Raw genomic sequence first — 23,413 nt, forward strand, 5'->3', positions numbered from 1 at the left:
GGCTATTAATTCCCATTGTGCACGCTGTATTTGGAGTTGAGCCCAATCTTTCTCCCCCACAAATTCCACTGCAGTGGTCCTATATCTATTGCAATGGTCCTGAAGAAAATCTGCCTTGACATCTTTAACAAGTGTCACAGAATATCTTCTTTCCTTTTTATTTTTTACTTCAGGTAATGGAAAATTTTAAACACACACAAAAGTAGAATTGTATAATGAATTCCCATCAATGTACCTGTCTCCTACTTTATGAATTCCCATCAGTGTACCTGTTCTAACACATTAAAATAATCACTATAAATATTGGATTGGTATTTGAATTCCTCTTCTAATTTATTTTTAAACATATCTCTAAGGTTCAACAGTCAAAACTATATTTATTATATCCCATTATCCCCATCCTATAGATAATAATTTTCATTCATTTCTGGTTTATTTTAGGTTTTTTTTTTTTGCCAAAATAGACACACACATGTATACATGTTATTTTTTATTTTTGTTATACAAAAGAATATACGGCATAATTTCTTCTGCATTTTGCTTGATTGTTTAGGGATTTTTTTCACTTAATATGTGTATCAAGGTCCATCCAGCAGACAGAAACTACACAGGGAAAGTTTAACAATTTTTATAAAAGGAGATTGGATTAACAAGGGATTGGCTGCTAAAACAAAGAGAACTAAGGAATATAGAAATAATGGGTGGAGCAGCCACTGAGCAGACAATCAATGAGTGTCCAAAGGAAAAGCAGTCTTCCAGCTGGTGCTGAGTTCCAGACTGGTGGTGAGGACTTCGACCTCGGCAATGACAGAGATGCCAGAGAAGTGGATGGCAGAGAAGTGTGGTGCTGCACCTGCAGGCATTGCTGGACACCCACCCTCTGCAGGGCTAGGGGAAGCTATTCATTCGGAGGTGTTTCACTGCAAAAATATGGTAAAAAAGCTGCCATGGGAAGTGGGTAAGCTGCTAGCCACTGGCTGCTGCTGGCCATGACACCAGCACCTAGGCACAGCAGGAGGTGCAAATACTGCAGGAGCCTGAAGCACTCTGCCAGAGACCCAACCCAGGGGCACACTGCCGGGAGCTGCTGGACTCACTGTTTTTCATTCCCTACTGAGAATAAAATGAGAGAGTTTGAGGGAAACAAATCTGAATAAAACTCCTTGCAGTAAGGATCAAATCAAGGTTATGGGTGGCATACGTATTAAAACTCCAACAGTTAAATATTTCTCAGAAAATATCAATATTATGATGCTCATGACAACTTTCCGTGAAAAAAATAGCTGGAGGTCAGGAGGTGGAGACTAAAGATGTGTTTCTCCCTTTGAAGAACTGGAGTCTCAAAGTACTGTTCCCAGGCGCTGTGGAGGGCCGGATGTGATGTCACCCCGGAAGTGACGGTAACATTACTGGATCTGGACACCAGGAAGTGATAACATCGGAAGTGAGATCACCGGAAGCGGAAGTGACCACGAGATAGGCGATCTGTCCTGAAGTGACATCATTATGAGCCTGTGCATAAAGTTGTGCTCATAAAATAAACTGCGTCACTTGTCCACCACCAGCAGCCAGTGAACCTCCTGATCCCAGCTTTGGTTTCCGTGTCTTATATCTTTCTGTGTTTCCCTTAATCTCCTCATCCACTCCTCTCAGGTTCAGCTGGTTTGTGGAGCTGGTCTCCACAGGTGGCACCCGAACAAGGACCTGAGTACGGAGGGAAGGGGACCTGAGAAGGGTCAGGTCTCGCACTGACGGCCGGCAATTTCAGTGAGGAGCCTCCCCGTAGGAGAACAGACGTACATCAATAAGGTATGGACTTAATAAAGTCCAGGGAATGGTATGGAAGCATTAGAATCAGGAGTAAAACTTGAGATAGCAAGGGTCAAAGGACTGTCGGGTCGACTATAAAAATTTTGCATATATGCTTAAGGCTATAAATATGGACAGTCTGCATCAACAGACCAAGAAATCTTTGTACATATACTTAAAGCTATGCGTCATGCCCGCAGCAGTAATGTGCGCAGCCAGCAGTTAAAATCTTTTTTTTCTTTTGTACAGACTTGGCAAGAAGTGGAGCTGCAGCTTAAACAGCACTTCACTCTCCGCGAGCCTCAGGACTTTCCCGTGGAAACATTTGCTTTGTGGAATTGAGTGAAAGAAAGTTTAGACCCCTCCCCCGAAACCTCCCATTTGCCAGGTAAACCTCTTGAAGGGAACACTGTGGCTCAACAACTTAAAACAGGCAGTGACTGGCTGTGAGGCACTTGTAAAATCCAGTCTCAGGGAGTGATGAATCTTTGCTTCCTGAATATGAGTCGGAACTGAACCAGTAGAAACAACAATACCTTCAAAAAGAATCTGGGTCATCGGAGTGGGGGAGTGGGGGGGTGAGGGGGTGGGGGAAGGATAATGATGACGCAGATCCATCTAGGGACTCCGAGTCAGTGCTAGCTGACCTTGGAAAGCCTAAAATAACCTCTCCTTATCTCCTACTCCCTCCCTTTGCAAGTCTACCTCACTCTCTCTAGTAATTTGCAAACTGGGCAATTAATGTAGCATACGAGCCCAGCCATAAACTACACAGTAGAAGCCAGGATGGATTCCATCTTAACTTACTCTTTAGCAAACAAACAATAGCTCAGCCCATAATTACGTCATTTTGCACTTGGATGTTAGTAGCTGAAAAATCTTTGTATCGGTTTCTGTGTATGTATTCTTTTATGTTGACTGTAGTCATTACATCTTAATCTATATGTTTGTATGTCTAAATGTGTAAATGAAAAATATTTTTCTACCTCCAGATAGTACTAATTTGTACAGACAAGTGCTTGGGCATTCTAAAACTTCCAGAAATTCTAATAAAAGATATTAAGCGTTAATACTAGTTTAAGTTTTACTGAAACGGAATGTCCTTATAGTTATCAGCTGCCTAAGCTTAAAGTCATTAAAGTTAATGTTATCTGTTAAATCTTTCAAGAAGGTGCTTAAAGAAAGGCTTGACTTTGTCTAATGTTTGATAAAAGTTTTGTCAGTAATCTAGCAGGGTTGCTAAAAATAAGTAAACAAGTGTAGCAAATGAACATCTTAATAATAATAGTGTGTTAATGTATAACAGTGTGTATATCTGCAAGCAGCCTGAGAATTTTTGTGGTAACCTAAATTCTTAAAGTTTTGCTGTTATATGGATATATTTTGTGCTCAGTGAGAAACTGTGCTGTAAGGCACATTTCCAGAAATGATAAAATGTGTTCATAAATGTATCAATTTGAGGAATGCTGGTGTAACAGTTTACAATGGCCTATTTTTCAGTGTTAACTGAAGGTTAAGGTACTTAATGGTTTTAAGTTCTAATTAAAACTACTTAATATAAAAGGAAAACATTTCTGTATACTAAAGAATGTGTGTTTTGATAAGAGAAGGTATAAGGAATAGAAATGCATTGTATTGCGAGTAAAAGAAGGTAACCTTGTTCTTAAGTACAGCTGTTTATTGAGTGCTTAAGAAAATAAGATCTTAATATTAAAAGGACTGTAAGCTAAGTGTTAACAACTGTGTAACCTTCTGTATTTGCCTTTAAACCTTTTTATTGTAATTCTAGTTAAATAATAAGTATTATTTAATAATAACCTACAATTCTATTTAGACAAGTGCCTGAAAAACTTTCCTTTGACAACTTTCCAAAACCAAATTCTAAAAGGTGCTTGTACCTCTAGTTAACTCTTTTATTTTCCAGAGGGCCCTGGAACATGTCAGAGGAATTTTGTCTCCTCATTAGGGAAAATATTTGACTAATTCGGCTTATTTATCTGATATATAATTACCTGGAAAGCACTGTCAAAGGAATAATGCTAAACATTATTAAATGTTTTATAGATATATCCAAATATCCTTATATCAACTGTCTTATAGTAAGTTCTCAGATCTTTAACCACTGTAAATTCTAAGTCTCTTGTCATTTATAATTTATTATTCCTAAACTGATAAAGAACTAGACTCCAGCAGCAGTGCTTATCTGGGGGAGCGGTCATTTCTGCTATAGGTCCTCGCTGGCTCCCCACACGGTTGGTCAAATATTATCATACAGCGGTCAGCGACAGAGATGAGGATGAGGACCACCCCAGAAGTCCGCCTCCCTCAAAACCCAACATCACCTACGACTTCAATTAAAGAAAGAAGTTGGAGAGCTCCTAGCCCCCCAGACCTCTGAAATTTTGCCCTCTAAAGTTTTTCTGAGGTTTTTCCAATCTTTTCACCTTTCTTCCTGTTTGCTGGTTCTGTGATCTTTCTCCTTCCTTCCCAAACACGACCCTTTCTGGAACTTCCATACCCTGTTGCTCCAAAGAGAATAAATAGGCTGAGTTCCCCAAACTATATTACCTAAGTTAGGGCCCTGCCAGCTGGCGAGGAAACCCCAATGCAGGTGATGGACATGAAGGCCACAGAGACATAAACAACCAAAGAAACAAAGAACTGACTCTCAAAAAATATCGCTCTTTCACTTACATGCCTCACATTACCCTGATTGGCCCCAGAAGGTGGCTGGTCAGCCAGAGATGGGTAAGATTCTTCAAGGGAGGAACAACTTAAGACAGGCAAAGTTGCAGAGGGGCCATCAGGAGAGAACTTGGGGGCCAACTGAGGTGGGGCACAGAACCTCACCCCCCTGACCTTGTAGAGGCCTGAACCTTCACCATCTCTGAGAGAGGTCTCCTCCTCCTATGGCTGCTTTGCTGCCCATGTTCAGCTCAGGTTGAGAACCAGACTCTGGTTATAATCCCACTTTTCCCATAATAATACACAATGGGAAATTAATCTTTCACTTTGAGAACTTAAGGGAAAGGCTATGTTAAAAATGGGATATTTAAGGGAAGACTTTCTATAATCTCTATTATATCTACCACCTTCATTTTAAACAAAGTAAAAAGTGAGATCACCAGAAGTGGAAATGACAACACCAGATATGAGATCTGTCTGGAAGTGACATCATTATGAGCCTGTGTATATAAGTTGTGCTCAGAAAACAAACTGCATCACTTGTTCGTCACCAGAGGCCAGTGAACCTCCTAATCCCAGTTTTTTATATCTTTCTCTGTGTTTCCCTTAATCTCCTCATCCATTCCTCTAAGGTTCAGCTGGTTTGTGGAGCTGATCTCTGTAGGGCAGCTGCATCTGGGAGGTCTCTCCCTGCACACTAGGTGAAGCACTAGGAGAAAGCTCTCCCTGAACAGAGGAGCATTCTTGACTCTGGATGAAAAACAATTCTCAGGCAGGTCAGAAGAGTAGGTAAAGAAGGAATTCATTAGAGTGAGAGCATCAGGGAATGGCAGCTGCCTTGCAGGCAGCAGAGAACAGGAGAATGCAGATGGAAAGAGGGAAAGTTCTCAGCCTAGGGCAGAGTCTCTTGCCAAATCCTGAAACCAGGGTCACCTGGCATCCTGAGTCTGCTTGGATCAGCATCCATGGGGACTAGCCCCTACCACTCCAGGATTTGGGGGAGCCACGGAACGCAGGACAGAGTGAGATTATGTTCTGAGAACTTCCCAAAGGAGATTTTCAGGCAGGCTACTAAGAGCAGATAGCACAGTGGCAGTTTTGTCCAGGTTACACAGGCGACGGAAACATGCAGGCCCAAATCTGAGCTCTTGACAGTCCCTTCCTACTTATTAAGGAGTAGCAGAGACAGAGTGAAGACTTGGAAATAAAATGAAATAGCAAAGAGAAAAACCGCAGTAATTTGAGCAGTGAGAAAGCTTTATTTGAAACTATGCACTTAAAGAAAGGAAAGTGAGGGCATTCTCAGAGGAGGCACCCTTAAAGTTTGGGAATTCTGTCTTTTAAGGCTTTTAAGAATGGGGCAAAGGGTGGGCGGGGGGGGGGGGTTGTTGGGTGTAGGCTTGACGTGGTCCAAGATGCTTATCTCTGGCAAGATCCCATATCTCCTCTCCTCTGTTATCAGTCCTCCAGCTAATTCTGCTAAAAAACCCAACACAAGGGATTCATTTATCCTGCTCTTCTCTAAGATAGTGGTTACCCTCAAGCAGTGGGGACATACCAGCTAAGACTGCCTGCCCTGCCTTAAGGTAGGCTGTTGGGTTATTGTATGATTACCAGAGAATATGTTAGAAATCTTACTTCTCAACTCTCTGTTTTTTAAAATGGAATCTTAGTCTTAAGATGGAGTCCCTCCTGTTCTTACTATACTGTTTATATCTCAGCATTTTCCTCATAGGCAGAAAAAGTTAATCATGATGCTTGTCCCATGTCCCTGCCCTGCCTCAGTACTTGCATTAAGATGAGAAAGAGACGGGCCTAAGGCCAAGAAAAAAAGGTAAATTTAAATATAAAAAGTGTGGCTATAAACACCTGGGGCTGAGTGGAATCACATGTAAGAAGTCTTGGAGACAACTGGACTACCTGAACTATAAGAAACTGCAACTATTCAAGACCTAAAACAGCCACTGGAGCTAAAAAAGAAAGTGGGCTAAGAAAGCTGCACAAGGATGGCATATTCTCTAAAGCCCTTTTTAGATGGGGGTGAGGATAATGGAAAAGGGAGAACTCCCAGAGAGGGAACCAAGGTATACAGAGAATAATGGACAACAAAGAACAACAATAATGAACAGAAGCTACTCCCAGGAAGGACAACAAGACTTAAAAGACAATTTCTCACCCTACAGAAGTTTTGTATTCAGAATTGAAATGGACCTACTGTGCCCTCCAGTTTTCACCTTTCGTAATGCAAGTGTATGTTGTGGTCATTCTATGTCTGTTCTTCCCTGTTCCAAATCAAGATATGTGAGGTGCAGAAAACTTGTGCGTTTACTTCAGTCAGATCAAGAGAAGCCATCTGGACTTGATGAAAAGACTACTACTTATTACCCTCTTATTTGTACTACTGTGCATTACCCAGAAATCCTGAACTTAGGGATTTGATATTGCAGATCAGCAAACCACCAAGAGGGACCTGAAGCATCTCTTTGTAGTCTATGGCCAGCTGCAGGTGATTGAGAGCGATCAAGGCACCCACTTTATTGGACATGTGTTACAAGGATGGGTGCAGCAATTAGGAATAAAGTGGAAGTTTCGTGTACCACATAACCTTACCAGGGCAGGCATTACAGAGAGGTACAATGGTTTGTTGAAATCTGGCCTGATGTTGGACACCAGTAGTCTACAGGGCTGGTCAGTTCGCTTATGGACAGTGCTACAGCATTTGAATGAGAACCCTGAAAAGGAGCCTTGAGCCCTGTGGGTGTGCTGACACACATTGCTGCCTCTCCTATACAACTATATGCGCAAACCAAAGAGGAGTTATTGGAGCCAGGATATGGCCAGCAGAGCAACATCCTGCTGCCAGCCCCAACTGTGTTAAACCCTGGAGTCGCTGTTGATGTGGCCCTGGACATTTGACACATGGACCAGTGATGGCTGGCCCTTCTGGCACCATGGAGAAAAGGCCTGGAAGCTGGTCTCATGTATATTCCTGGAGTAACAGCAGTGTGGCCCCCAAAGATCACAGTAGTGTACCCAAAACATCTGGGACGTAAGAGCATCTTACAGGGAAGTTTTGTTTTATCTTTTTGGCCAGTGCATGTACCTCCTATAGCCCTATATATTGACCCATCTATAATTGCCAGAGGGAGGGGGTGAAAATCTAGTACACTACACCAGGACAAGATCCCATTCCTGCCACTGTCCTATCACAGGACCACTCTGCACGTATCCTACCTGATGGACAAGATTTGCCTATGCTGGTGTCATTAAAATATGTATCTTATTGCCCTTAAGTTTATTTTCTTCTTCAGTCTCTGTGGTCTGGACCCACACCCTGGCTGTGGCTGCTGTGTGATGAGTACACTGAACTCCCTACCTGTTCAGCTACTGCCTGCCTGTGGAATGGGTGAGCTATGGACTTAATCTGCATAGGATTTTGAATCTAGCTGAATCCTCTGCTTGAGGATTATCATTTTTATGTTATTAGTCTGGTTACAATGCTCCACAGTTTTCTCACACAGGGGCCATTGTGGAAGATGGGGAACATGGAGATTGTGAGGCAAGATTTCTGGAGGGGTGGGCTGTGGCTAAAATTGCAATATTTCCAGTCCTGGCTTTACTGCATCTCAATATCAGTAGGTGTTTACAAGGGGTGGAGAGAAGTAGTCCATCTTCATATCAATAGGTAACTACATGGGTGAGCTAGGGCTTATCTGGACCAGAGAGGTTGGGTGGAGCTCTCTCTTCTTCTGCAGCCAGGTCGAGAGAGATGCAGGATGACTGCTTGTAAGCAATAAATGGGTTTCTCCCACTTTATTTCTGCCTTTGACTGATTTCAGTTTCAAAGGTATTTTGTCCCAAGATTTTCTCCCTGGAGTAACACAGGTATATTTGGTCATCATCCACAGATCCTGAAAACATTGCAGAGTCCTAAAGGTGAAATGGGTGTCTTGTCCTATTAATGAGAGACTTTTGGACCCACAGGGGCTAAAGGTTGAATCAGTCAATGGCTAATAATTTGGTCAATCATGACTATACAATGAAGCCCCCACAAACCCCCCTGACAAGATCTTACCACACTGTGCTCCCTTGCCTCCTGCTTCTTTGTTGAAGAGAGCTTGTATGCTTGGGGAGCCAGAATGCCACTGAGACAGGCCCGAAGTTCTATGAGGATGGAAGCTCCTTTATTTGAAACCTTGCCGTATGTATCATCTGGCTGTTAATTTGTATCCATTACAGCGTCCTTTATTAAACTGGTAAATTTAAGTGTTTTCTGAGTTGTGAGGCACTCTAGCAAATTAATCAAACCTAACGAGGTCATTGGAACCTCCAATCTGTAACCAGTAGGTCAGATGCACAGATAATAGCCTGGGGTTTGTGATTCATGCCTGGAGTAGGGGATGGTGCGCAGTCTTGTAGGACAGAGCCCTTAACCTGGGGAACCTGGTGCTATCTATGGGCAGAGAGCATCAGAATTGAGTTCTTGGACACCCTATTGGTGTTCAAGAATTGTTTGGTGTTGTGTGTGTGGGAAAAGCCTCTCCCCAACACATACACACACATTGGAATCTAGTTCTGGAACCTGAAAGGGGTTGAGAACATCATTGCATCTACTTAAAACTGTTTTTCATCTGGCATGAGTTTGTGACTTCATTTCACTCAGGTCTCTTTCAGGTCTTTGCTCAAATATCTCCTTCAAAGTGAGGCCTTTCTTGACTACTCTTGTTTAAAATTTCAACCCTCCACTAATTCCTATCCACTCCCATTGTGCTGTTTTTCTCCACAACATTTATCAGGATATAATAAAACAGACTGTTAGCTCCACGTGGACAGGTATTCTTGTCTGTTCACTACTACACACCTAATTCAATGCCTAGTACATAAGAGAAGCCCAATCAAAATATTTTTTGTTGAATGAATTATAAGGCCTGATAATACACATTTTTTTTTAAGGGCAGGAGTTGGCAGTGCAGGGGAGAAAAGTTTGAAGAAACCTGTAAAAGAGAAATTGTCCCAAACCTGGTTTGGCAAAAAAGGTTTGTTTGTTTGTTTTTGTATATTATAATTCATGACTTCTGGGAGAAAAATGATCATTCCTGATAAGCAATTTTTAAATGAGTTTAATGCAATTAAGACTTTTTCTACAAGCTAGTTGTCTACCCACCCTGATGCCTGTCAGATATATTTTCTTTTTTGTAGCAAGCTAACAATGATTTGTGAGCTTTTTCTTTTCCTATATGTAGTCTTTTCCCTGCCTGAAACTTGATCTTGGCCTTTTGCCATAATAAAACTTTAGAACATAATCACAATTAGGCTGTCTCAAATAACCTTAACATAGCTTACATTTTTAATTATTTATATTTAAGGAACATTTTAATTCCTGTTACTGAAACACATAATTCTTTTAAAAAAATACATAAGTCTTTTAAATACAAAATTTATGTAAAAAATATATATTTTAGAACCATATTGACTGCTTTCTATTTGCCACATCTATATGGCATATGTTTTATTGTAAGATATTGTAAGATAAATTCTAGCCGGAATAAGCAGGCAAAGAAAGGCAACAAAGGGCCAGGTAATTTATTTAAATACCCCCGGGTGAGGCTCTGTAGCCTTATGGTCAGAGGCCAGAGAAGTCACACACAGTTAGGGAGGTGGGGCGCTTATAAGGGATTAGGAGGGGGAGGAGTGGGCAAGCTATCCTAAGGGGTGTTGAGAGGTATGATTGGCTAAAGGTGACATAATAGTCAACTAGAAACTTTTTTTCCTTCCAAGAGGGAGGAGGCTGACATTTGCTTCTTAGTTGGCACATCAGGATGGAATTCAGGGAGAGCTGTCTCCTTTCCATATACGGCACGGACTTTGGGGTCTGGTCTGTTCTCCCCCTATGGCATCTCTCTGTTCTGTTTGCATGTCCTTGTTTCTCCTTTCTCCAGCCTAATAGCTATGTCTACATTAATAAGTAAAAATTACGTACACGTTTTCCTTGAATAGGACCAAAGCACTCCCTGAAGATCAAGCCACATCACACTAGAAATCTCCAGGAGACTAAAGAGGAAACCCCAGAGGCCTTCCGGAGAGAAACTCCGAGAGCCTTACGGGAATTGTAGTCTCAGATGGAGTTCCCCGAGGACCCTGGGATATCTGGGTAGATCGCTACTTCCGTACATGCGCAGTAACCGATCAGGAAGTATTACGGCTCCCTCCGTGTTCCTCACCCCTAAGTGGCCTGTGACTCTGAAGGGCTTGAGGTGTAGTTGAAGAGCAAAGACTGGCTTGTTGGTTCATGTGGAGGAAGTAAAGTTGTAGGTAACCCCTATGCGCGGGGGTACCGGCTCAGAGAAAGCCGAGTAAGGGTAGGGCTCCCGCTGCCCTTGTGTGGAGCCCAGGGCTGGCTGGGGTGTAGCGGGTCGTGTTGTAGGAAGTGTGTAGGGACCCCACGCCTGTACGTTCAGTTGTACCTCACCTCATCCAGGAGCCTTTTGACTCTCAGCTGGCAGTAAACCCCTTCAAAGCGGTGGGACGAGAACCAGTATATCCAACGCCAGACACTGTTAAGCACTTTTAAATGCGTGTGACATTTTTCACATTTACTCTGTGATGTAAGAAACCATCGTTTTACAGAGCGGTGTGGTATTACCTGCTTCAGATCACCCAGCTAGTAAGTGGAGGAGGTGGTATTCAAATTCAAAGCAGTTTTACCCGAAATTTAATAGTTTTTGCAGCATAGAACTCTGACTAAAGAGTTGGTTCGTATTCTTTCTGAGGAGTGAATGCTAGGTGAATTTCAGCTTGTGATCATCGTTTTTGAGAGGACTCTTGATGTGTCTGTAGGAAGACTGTAATTCAACCTGTGAGTTCCTCTTGCATATATTTCTGTTTGTTGAAGTTCCCAGCAGCCCTGATTAAAATCTACAAAAGGCCAACCTAGGGCCACAGGTGATAGTGAGTTTACACAGTCGGGGCCCATCGTGAAGGTTCTGTTAAAAGTGTTGCTCCCTCGTCATCCACACCATTTTTTTCTAGGAAGAAGGAAAGGGGAAAGAGATTAATCCTGTGCAAAGGCTCTCCTGACCTGTGCCTTTTTACTCCATTGCAAGGGAGACAGGTATCCACTTCTCTTTCCTGTCTAGTGAGAGTAGGGCTCAATTCATGGCATCACATGTAACCGCCATCCGGAACAGTGTCCATGGAGGTGTTGCCCCAGATATTTCAGGAGAGGTGAGAATGACAGAAGAACAGGGAGGGTGGGTTTATGTGGTCAGACTGCACAGGAAAAGGAAACTCAGATGAAGAGGGTGAAGGGCCCCCACCCATAAGATGGCGAACTTCCTGCTTCTCTTCCTGGTCCTCAGTTCCCGCCGGCGCCACCTGAGGCCCAATCACCCCTCACCCCCCTCCCAATCCCAGCACCTAGCCAATAGCCACCAGGCCCGTAGAAGTGACACCACAATCACCCCATGCCCCTTCCTATATAACCCAGCACCTTTCCCTAATAAAGCGGAATTCTCCGGTGAATTGCTGCTGTGTGTCGCTCCTTTCCTTTCATTGGTGCTGAAACCCGGGAGACGGGACACCCCAACTGGGCCCCGTCTTCTCCCCGACACCAGCAGCAGCTTGCCCTCATCCTCTTTTTCCGGCGCTGGCTCATCACACTCACCACTCCTCTCTGGCCTTTGGGTAAGTTTTCCCCCGGAGTTGGCCGCTCTTCCCCGAGCTATCACAGCACCATTGACTGTGATCGTCCGGCAAGGCCCTGACGCTCGGGGACGAGGAGGGAGCTCTCCCCGCCTTAGGCCTTCACGGCTGCGGCGGACCCTCAGGCCCCTCCTCCAACAGCCACAAACGAGGTGACTCCTTTGCGGATGAGAATGCTCCCTTCCCCCCCACCCTCCTTCCATTCCTTCCGCCGAAAATTCCTTCCGCCGAAAACTCCTAGTACTAGGTTCCTCGTGACTCCTGCACTCTGCCTTCTTAGAGAAGTCTGGGTGACGACCCACACTTCCTAAGAAACCGACTCGTATACGAGTTTCCGCAGACCCCCAAGGATCATCGGGGACGCCCTTTGTCTCCTTGCGCTCTGCTCCCAGTCCGAGGATCTCCGGTCGTCTTCCCCTGTTTGTCTCCTTCTCTGTCCTTTAGCCATGGGAGCCTCCTCATCCCTCCCTGGAAGTTCACCTCTTGAGTGCCTGCTCAAGCATCTAGCCACCCTCTCCCTGACGCCTGATATAAAACCAAAACTTCTCCGCAAATACTGCTCCCAAGATTGGCCGACATACCCCCTAGACAATCACAACCAATGGCCCGCAGGGGGAACTCTTGGTCCTAACATCACTAGCGATCTCTTTAACTACTGCCAGCACCTGAAAAAAATGGAAGGAGATTCCCTATATCGAGGCTTTCCACCTCCTCCTCCCGCCCCCCTCGCCGCCACCACCTCCTCCTCCTCCCCGCCTCCCCCAAGTTCTCCTAGCCTGCAAGCTGTCTCCCCCACAGAAGCCTCCTGTCCACTCCCTTCCCCCTCCTCTCCTACAACAGCCCCTCTCCCTTCCTCCACCACCATCTCCTCCCCCACCTCACCCCCTCTGCAGATCAAGCCTGAGCCTTTCAGCCCCCCTCTAACTAAGTCCCAGGAGCCTCCTCCGTCTTGGACCCCACCACCTGTTTCTCCCCCACAGACTGAGCCAGAACCCTTCAGTCCCCCTCAGACTCGGTCCCGAGGGCCTCCCAAAATTATCGCCCCCCTCCGGGAGGTAGCAGGATCCAAAGGCATCGTGCGCGTTCATGTCCCTTTCTCCTTAGGAGATTTAGCTCAACTTGAGAAATGCCTAGGTTCCTTTTCCACTGATCCCACGACATATATCAGGGAGTTTCAGTGGACCCTCCAGTCATACAGCCTCACACATCATGACATTTTCATGCTCCTGGCCAATACCCTCCTTCCTGAAGAGCGCAGACGAGTTTGGGACTTCGCCCAAAAGCACGCTACCGAAATCCACAGGACTGACCCCACCTATCCCCCCTGGCCCCACCGCTGTCCCCAAACAAGAACCCACACTAGGATTATAACACCGCCGTGAGTCTCCGCTCTCGAGATATCTTCGCCTGCTGCTTAATAGCAGGTCTGAAAAAGGCAGCTCGTAAAGTAGTCAATTTTCAAAAACTCCAAGACATAATTCAAAGGAGGGAGGAGACACCCTCCAAGTTCTTAGACAGACTCACTCAAGCCCTATTACAGTTACCAGCCTGGACCCAGAAACGCCTGACGGAAGACGTGTCCTTATGACATAGTTCCTGGCTCAAAGCTACCCCGACATTAAAGTTAAACTCAAAAAGTTAGAACAGGGCCCCGCTACCCCACAGACTGAGATCCTAACAGTGGCCTTTAAAGTCTTCCATAACCAGGAGGAGGAGAAAGAACGCCATAAACAAAAGGCTGATCAGGCCAATTTCCAAATGTTGGCCCAGCTGAAAAAACCACAACCTGGGCACCCCTCTACAAACAACCCCCCCCAGGAGCTTGTTTCAAGTGCGGAAAAGAGGGACATTGGTCAAGGGCGTGCCCCTCCCCCAGATCTACCACCCCACTAAAAGGGCTACTGGGGGGTCTGATTGCCCAACCACCCGAAGGGGAGGCTGGATGAACAACCCCATCCTAAGCCCGCCGTAGAGGGGCTGGCAGAAGAAGATTGACAGGGCTCAGGGGCTTCTCGCCCGACCATTTCCATCACCAAACGGGAGCCCAGGGTTACTTTAATAGTAGATGGTCGCCCCATCTCCTTCCTCCTAGATACAGGAGCCACCTTCTCAGTCTTGCGAGAATACCGGGGCCCTACCACGCCTGCCATTACTGCTATAGTCGGGGTAGGAGGTAAACAGATTTTTCCATTAAAAACCCCCCTCTTTTATGCACAATCCAAGACAATCCCATACCTTTCTCCCTTCCTGGTTATGCCCCAGTGTCCCATCCCCTTACTAGGACGGGACATCCTTTCTCTCCTCCATGTTTCCATAACTATATCCACTCCCACAGCCCCCAGTACTCCCTTTCTGATGGCACTCATAGCCGACGACCCCCCTCTACCCAATGAAAGCTCCAGTTCTGCCCTCATACACCCTGTAAATCCCAAAGTTTGGGACATTACAAGCCCCTCCGTGGCTCTATGTCCTCGTGCCTCTATCAAATTACGTGACCCCTCTCAGTATATCTGTCAGGCCCAATACCCCCTAACCACTTTAGCCCTCATAGGCCTCCAACCCATCATTCAAGATCTTTTAAACAAAAATTACCTCAGACCCACTCACTCCCCGTTTAATACCCTCATATTAGCTGTTAAAAAAACCAACAGATCTTACCGCCTTGTCCAAGACCTTCACCTCGTCAACATGGCCGTCGTCCCTATCCATCCCTTAGTTAGCCAAATCCATACACCCTTTTATCGCGGATCCCTGTCTCGGCCTTCCACTTCTCAGTCCTAGATCTCAAGGACACATTTTTTTTTCTATCCCTCTGGACCCCTCCTCCCAAGATTTTTTACAGAAAACGGCTCCTCTCTGACCTGCCTGTTCCCAAAACCAAGACAGAAATCCTTTCCTTTCTAGGCCTGGCTGGGTATTTTAGAGCATGGATCCCTAACTTCTCCCTGTTGGCAAGACCCCTATACGACCTCAGCAAGGGCCCCCCTGAAGAACCATTATCCTCCTCACCCCGACACTCCTTCATTAAGCTCCGTGGAGCCCTTGTGGAAGCCCCAGCTCTCCATCTTCCTGATTTGTCGAAGCCCTTCTCATTATACATTCATGAGAGGTCCAGTCAAGCTCTAGGAGTCCTAGGCCAATATTATGGCCCATCCTTTGCCCCAGTAGCTTATCTTTCCAAGCAACTAGACCCCACAGTTCGGGGATGGGCCCCCTGCCTACGGGCATTAGCCGCTGGACAGCTCTTGCAGAAGGAAGCTCATAAACTGACATTCAGGGCGCCCCTTACCATTCTGTCCCCACATCACCTAAAGGATCTCTTAACCTACAAAAGTTTACAGACTCTCCCTCCCTCCAGACTCCTGACCTTACTGTCCTCTTTCCTCCAAAATCCCGTTCACCCCCTTTGCCATCCATACCTGAATCATGACTTTTTCCTCCTTTACTGCTCCCTCACTCTCTCTCGCTTTTTTTCCTCATTCCTATTGTCTTCCCTGCCACCCCAGCCTCCTTTGTATGGCGATTCAAAGTCAGACAGACTTACACACAGCATCAAACAAAAATTACTGCCCTCATTGCCACATCGGACTGCCCTCTGAAAGGCTGCTCCGAGCCTTTATACCTCCACTTTCCTCCCTCCACCGAAGTGTTCACTAGCAGCTACCTTTATTCTCCCTACCTCTGCTTCCTCTATGACCAAAAACAAGCCTGTTGCAGGAGATGGCCAGACACCTACGGGGGATGTCCCTACTGGTCTTGCGCCATTCACTACATGGGTAACTCCCGGTACCCACAGTATTACTCCTCCAACCGTTTCATAAAATACCCCAACAGCTCATTCTCCTTATCAATCCCAGATCCCTGGGACTCTCAATGGGCCGCCAGAGTCACAGCCTCAGTTTACTATGGGGGGGTCCTCGACCCCCCATGGTACCCTTCATATCTCTTGAGAGTATGTTCCCTCTCATTCCCAGATCTCTCAAGTTGCATCAGATATCAGACATTCTGAAAAAGTCATTGTCCAAACTCTTGACGGCGCCTCTTCATCTTCTTATCCCCTCCCCTCTTCCAATTTCTCCTACTCTTGGTTACAGCTTATTCAGGACACCACCATCTTTCTCTACCACACCCTTAACACCGCCAATTGTTTCTTGTGCACATCACTACAGCACCCACTGCTAGCCGCTGTGCCCCTTAACATTTCCAATTACTCCTTTCATGCAGAAGGACAACCCTTCCATTCCCTGGCAGACATACCCCTATGGGAACCAGAATACACAAATAATCTCACCATCCACCACTGTGTAGGCCCAACTCCACCCCCCTCCAGCGCACTTCACTGCCTCCCTATCTACACCCTTACCTCTGGCTCTAAGACTTTTACGCAACCGGGACACTTCTTTTGGTGTAATGGCAGTCTTTTCAACTCACTGCCTCCCAACTCCAGCACACCCTGCATTCTCGTGACCCTAATCCCACAGCTTACACTTTACAGCATGGCAGAATTCCTTGAGCTCAAACCTCCCTTGCCCTTGCGCACAAGAAGGGCTGCTTTCCTTCCCATTATGGTCGGTATTTCCCTAGCCACCTCAGCCATTGGGGCAGGATTTTCAGGGGGAGTCTTGGGTCACCCTCTATGGGCAATTAGAGATCTCAACGCCAAACTTGAGGGAGCCCTGACATCCACTGCCGATTCCCTGGCCTCTCTCCAAAGACAGGTCACTTCGCTAGCTAAGGTCACCCTTCAAAACCGGCAGGCCTTAGATCTGCTTACAGCTGAGAAGGGCGGCACCTGCGTCTTCCTTCGAGAAGAGTGCTGCTATTACATCAACGAATCCGGCATTGTAGAAACTGACATTACCAAACTCACCGACCTTGCCTCCAGCCTCCACTCTGCTTCCAATTCCAACCCATTCTCTTCAATACTAACAAACCCCTTCCTCACCTGGCTGTGGCCCATTGCAGGCCCTATAATAATCATTCTCCTCGCCTGTCTCTTCTTGCCTTGTATAATAAAGTTTATCAAATCCCAAGTTGGTAAAATCTCTAATCAAACTTTCAACCAGCTTTTACTCAGGAACTACCAGCTTTTAGCCACAGAAGATCCCTCACCCTCATGTAACCTCCTCACCACACGCTGAGATGGACCCCTCTCTCCGCTGGAAACTGTTCCTGGAAACAATGGCCGCAGACGCCTGGCTTCTGGCACCCGTATCCTCTTGGCACCATTAGAATCAACAAGTCCTCGACCTATGGTTACAAGGAACCTTCATTGATTTCCAACCTGAAGAAGTCCACATCTACTCGTCCTTACTGTGGGGAGTCCTATCAACCCTTTCCCCCCAATCCTCAAGCCCTCACTCCCTTCTCCGCCCCCGTTCAGCAGGAAGCAGTCAGAGAGAAAGCAACGTCCACAACCCCATAGAGGAGAAAGGGGGGAATGAAGGGCCCCCACCCATAAGATGGTGAACTTCCTGCTTCTCTTCCAGGTCCTCGGTTCCCGCTGGCGCCACCTGAAGCCCAATCACCCCTCGCCCCCCTCCCAATCCCAGCACCTGGCCAATAGCCACCAGCCCCGTAGAAGTGACACCTCAATCACCCCATGCCCCTTCCTATAGAACCCAGCACCTTTCCCTAATTAAGCGGAATTCTCCAGTGAATTGCTGCTGTGTGCCGCTCCTTTCCTTTCAGAGGGTATGGTCAAGGAAAGGAAGAATCAGTTATTACAGAAGAAATTCTGCTTCCTAAACATATTTTCTCTCCCTACCTTTCCTCATCTCTCTCCCACTGTCGTTTCTTGTTGGCTCATACTGATCAGGATGGTGGAAGGCCTTACAGACCCTGGTTTAAATTTTATATTTGCAAATTATATATGTGTATATATTTTGTATGTATGTTTGAAAAAGTAATATATTATAAAAAATGTAAAATAAAAGTACAGTATGTGAAAGAATGAAACAAGTTACATATGATCCTGCTATCTTTACAACCCTAAATAATATTTACATTTTGATATGTGACCACTAAGATTGTCTGCCCCTGTGTTTGAGTGCCTATTTTTTAAAAGAGGAGATGGGGATCATGAAGTATATTTTAATATACTTTTTCCACCTGCAAGTATAAATGGAACTTCTTTCCTTAACTATCTTTTTACAGCATCTTTTTAAAATTACAATCAACATCCTATTAATAGACATTTGGACTATTGTTAGTGTTTCCATATTATAAGCAATAATGTGGAAACATTATCTTTCCCTTCCTCCCTTTTTTCCATTTTTAAAAATAATAACTTTATGAGTGCTTACCATGTACCATATGTTGTTCTGGATATTTGACCTGTGTTACTTATTTAATCTTCATAAAAGTCCTACGTATGATGTGTGTAGTATTATCAGCATTTTGCAGATAAAAAAACTGAGGTGCAGAGCAGTTAGGTAACTTTCTCAGGGCCACACTGCTAGTAAGTGGAGCAGTCGAATTTGAACACAGACTGCCTGACCCCAGAGCCCAGCCTTTTAAAGATCTTTGCATCCATCCATTTTTCTTTCTTTAGGATAACTTTTGGGAGAAAAGGATATCAGAAATTAACAACTAATTGTAATAGATCAATAGGGAAGATTTATATACATCAACTTAAGAAAGAACATCCTTGCCCAGGTGTCCTATGATCAATCAGAATTTTAAATGAATAAGTGGGTGGTTTGGGACTGGGACTTCCCTCACTTCCACCAATAGCCTTTTCAATAGCTGGCATATGGGTATTTATTTCTAGGTTGGAAAGGCAGGGAACTCCATACATTTATTCAAATTCTGCTTTGTTTTCTGGTGAATTTGCAGTAACTTATAAGAATCTACATATTAAAGTAGAAAAGTATTAATAGATAAGAATATAAACAGGAAAAATACAGATTGAAATTTAAATTTGACAGAAAGTTAGAAAATTGATACCAAGGCCATAGCGTCTGCACAGTTTGTAATGTTGAGATTCAAATTTGTGTATGCTCTTGGAAGTCATAGAAAAAGGATGCCCAGTTAGTGACTTATTGGCTTTGTCTTACAAAATAAGGCATAACAATTTCATAGGTAAAGGCTTTCCTGGCATTCCTATGAAGGAAAAATTTTTGATGAGTGTTTGTTTTTATAGAAGGTGAAGTAGCAGTTTTCATATGACCATTTTTTAGTGTCCCTTTGTATAAGCAGAATGAGGCCAAAGGAATGCTCAGCGAACTTAATATTTTCTCTTTTTCCTTCTCTTCCTCTTGTTCTCTCCATACATATGTGTATATATAGATATGTGTGTATATGTATATGGTGGGACAGTTCTAATAGATTTTCTCTCAAATTTTAGTTCTGAATCAAGTACATAGTAGTTTTTAGTTATCCTACATAATTTATTGCAAGCCCTGAACAGTGAACATAATCAGGAATTGCTCTGAATCCATCCATATTCTCCAGTACTCACTACAGGTTGAAGATGAGTGTGCTCTTACAGGGGTCAGTGACAATCCAGGATGTGGCTGTGGACTTCACCCCAGAGGAGTGGCAGCTGCTTGACTGTGATCAGAGAACCTTGTACTGGGATGTGATGTTGGACAACGTTAGAAACCTCATCTCAGTGGGTAAGGACCGGGAGTGGTAACTCTTCGGGCTAACTCAGCATGTGCTGGTAGTGAGTGCCCTTCCGTTGAGACTTGTGAAAGCTGTGAACATTCTGAAAGCATTAATAAGTTTGGCCCTGAATACTGGTGGTCAAAGATTCCTATCCCCTTTGGAAATCAGATAGTGTGTTTATAGTTCTACCTCCCAAATGGAAGAGAAGGGTCATCCTTCTGACCTGAATTGTGAGGTAGATGTATGTCCCTAGCAGTCTGTCCCCAGTTCTGTGTTGTTTCCCATGAACAGGGGACCCAGCTACTGAAGCAAAAGTGGTCTTCAAGATGGAGCAAGGACAAGAACCATGGATGGTGGAGGGAGTGAACCCACATTGGTGCCATCCAGGTGAGTGAGAGAAAACCAGGTTAGCAGGAGTCTTTGGAACTGAGATTCCTGTTGATCATTGAGGGACAGGCACCTTTGAAATACTTTTCAGGAAGCACCTCTTAAGAGCCACACACACACCTTTGGAAGTGCCTGGGTCCACTCGATATAACAGCTCTTTTGTGTGAAGGGATGTCTCTCTCCTCTCTACTCTCGTGCCTTGTGCTGCCTGTTTCAGCTCGGACCTCGCTGTGTTCTCTTAATTCCTGAAATTCTCATTCTTCTTCCCTCCTCACCAAGATCACAGATGTTTTCATACATCTAGTTCTTATGATGTAGTCATTGTGTGGATGAGAAATAAGGAATGATGTTAGAGTCCAGAGTGTTGCATTAATAAGATTCCTTCTTGATAGAAATCTCAGAGATCATGAAGAATTGTCTTCTCCCATTTTCCCTAACATAGTGGACTTGGCATTTGTAGGGTTTTGAGCTTGGCAATAATTGTTTCATTGAACATGGTGTGGTATTGTGGTAATAGTAGGAATTAATCTTCTTAACCACAAAAAAAGTAAAAGGCAAAGGTTGGTAAAGACTAGGAGTCTGGTGTCTCAGGTCCCCAGGGTTAATGGAAACCATAAATATGGAAACCAAAATGTGAAATTTGAGTTGAAAATTGCGGTTGGGGCAATTAGGATTTTGAGTGCTAGTATATCTATCTGGCAGATGGACAATGGTTATAAAAAGCAGGATTAATTACGAGGACAAATTGATTCTAAGTAGTAGAAGCAACTGACAGTAGAAGCAGTAGGATTTAATGTTTGGTCTGTTTTAAATGTTCAGCCTCTGTGTTCCTGAGTGTATATGAGCACTGGAGAATGAATCTTAGGTAGAAGTGGAGTTGGAGAGCTTTCTACAAAGATACCTAAATTGTGGTTTGAGGATATAGAATGTGCCTATAGATGAAAAGGAGTTAATATTTTGACATTGTTTGCAGGATAAGTAAGGAGAAAGAAGTGGGTGAAGGAGCCTAGGGAGGATCCTAATAGATACTTTATTTATTTATTTTATATTGAAGATAGTTGATATACAATACTGTATTAAATTAGGTGTACAATATAGCACTGTATTATCATATACATTGACTGTATTATCATATACATTACAAAATGCTCAGACAGTAAGTGTGCTTACCATCTGTCACCACACAGAGCTATTACAGTATTATTGACTATATTTATATTTTCTTTGCTGTACATCTTATTCCTGTGACCTATTTATTTTATAATTGGAAGTTTGTACCTTTTCATCTCTTTCCTGCTTTTTGCCCATCCTCTACCCTCCTCCTCTATGGCATCCACCAGTGTGTTCTCCGTGTTTATGAGCCTATTTAAAATTTTTGTTTGTTAATTTTTTTGATTCAACATATATGTGAGATCATAGAGTATTTGTCTCTCTCTGACTTGTTTCACTTAGTATAGTACCCTCTAGGTGCATCCATGTTGTTGAAATGGCAAATTTCACTTTTTACGGCTGAGTAATATTCCATTGTGTATATCTGTACCACATTTTCTTTAGCTGTTCATCTATCAGTGGGTGCTTAAGTTGCTTCCATGTCTTGACTATTGTAAATAATGCTGTATTAAACGTAAGGGTGCATATCTGTTTTTAAATTAGTGTTTTTTTACTAGTAATTAAATTATTAGATGTTGTAGATTTAATTTTTAGATGTTGTAGACCTTGACTCTGAGCAAACTTCTCCAAACCAACCTACCTCTTCTCAGCTCCCTGTAACACCTTTCTCTCATTGTTCCTGATTCCCCTACTTGCTCACTCATCTGAAATGGCTCCCTCTTTCTCAGAGATTACTCTGTGTTTATTAAGAGTTCTTTTTACCTTCCTTTGTCATCTTTATAATTTCACTTTGTGCCTATTTCACCATCTTTCATAGGTTGGAAAACCATATTTATAAATGGAAAAAGTTACTTGTTCCCATTATTATTTTCTAGAATCCATTTCAACAATTATTTTTTTAAAGCCCAGGGGCAGGGAAAATACAGATTTCTCTTTCGTTTTGTTGTCTAGAATGGGACCTGAAACCAGAGACTATTTTGTTTGTGGTAAAAAATGCCACAGAATAAAAAAATCTTGACAAATTTCTAAGTATATAGTACAGTATTATTACCTATATGCGCACCCTTGTATAGTAGATCTCTAGAACCCTTTCATCTTTCATGACTGAAACCCCAAACTCCATACCCATTTAACACCCACTCCCTATTTCCTACTCCTCCCAGCCCTTGGCAACCACCATTCTACTTTCTGCTCCTATGAGTTTCACTATTTCAAGTACCTTACGTAAGTGGAATCAAGCATTATTTGGCTCCTAACTGGCTTATTTCACTTAGCCTAATGTCCTTGAGTTTCATCCAGGTTGTAGCATATGACAGGATTTCTTTCTTTTTTAAAGTATGTATATACTACATTTTCTTTAGCCATTCATCTGTCAATTGTGATTTAGGTTGTTTTCAGTGCTTGGCTATTGTATAATGCTGCAGTGAAAATATCTCTAGGAAAGTGAAAATATCTCTAGGAAATCCTATTTTCAATTTTTTTGATAAAATACCTAGACAGGGGATTGCTGGATCATAGGGTAGTTCTATTTTTGATATTTTGAAGAAACCATGCTGTTTTCCATAGTGGGCTGTGCCATTTTACATTCCCACCAAGAGCACACAGGAGTTCCAATTTCTCTATGTCCTTGTCAACACTTATTATTTTCTGGGCTTTTTGATAATGGACATCCTAACAGATGTAATATCTTATTGTGGTTTTGATTTGCATTTCCTTGATGATTAGTGATACTGAGAATCTTTTCATATACCTGTTAACCATTTGTATGTCTCCTTGGGAGATGTATCTGTTAAAGTCCTTTGCCCACTTTTGTGCTGTTGACTTAATAGGGGTTCCTTATATATGTTGGATATTAACTTCTCATCCCATATATATTTTTTAAAATATTTTCTCTTATTCTGTAGGTTGCCTTTTCACTCTGTTTATTGTTTCCTTTGCTGCACAGAAGCTTTTTAGTTTGATGTACTATGACTCATCTATGTTTGCTTTTGTTGGTGGTGCTTTTGGTGTCATATTCAAGAAACCATTGCCAAGATCAATGGAACTTTCCCTCTATGTTTCTTCTAGGAGTTTTATAGTTTTCAGGTCTTACATTTAAGTCTTTAATATA

General features: G+C 43.7%; 1 protein-coding gene across 9 annotated transcripts in view; it reads left to right on the top strand.

The window, feature by feature from the left end:
* Positions 1 to 10,687: 10,687 nt before the first annotated feature.
* LOC118916337 (zinc finger protein 684-like) overlaps positions 10,688 to 23,413 on the top strand; it is a 35,152-nt gene continuing 22,426 nt past the window's right edge. For 3 of the 9 annotated variants that reach the window (XR_008996978.1, XM_036893281.2, XM_036893269.2), the window contains exons 1-4: positions 10,688 to 10,802; positions 11,524 to 11,718; positions 19,688 to 19,814; positions 20,098 to 20,193. Coding sequence is in view for 6 of the 9 variants with exons in the window: in XM_036893281.2 (XP_036749176.2) it covers positions 11,650 to 11,718; positions 19,688 to 19,814; positions 20,098 to 20,193 (292 nt within the window). In the remaining 3 variants the exon portion in view is untranslated. Of the gene's footprint in view, positions 10,807 to 11,523; positions 11,719 to 19,650; positions 19,815 to 20,097; positions 20,341 to 23,413 lie in introns of those variants that run through there. The other 6 variants (XM_036893283.2, XR_008996977.1, XR_008996976.1 and 3 more) reach the window with 6 other exon arrangements.

The sequence above is a fragment of the Manis pentadactyla genome, chromosome 4, assembly GCF_030020395.1.
Source record: "Manis pentadactyla isolate mManPen7 chromosome 4, mManPen7.hap1, whole genome shotgun sequence".
NCBI classification, from domain to species: Eukaryota; Metazoa; Chordata; class Mammalia; order Pholidota; family Manidae; genus Manis; species Manis pentadactyla.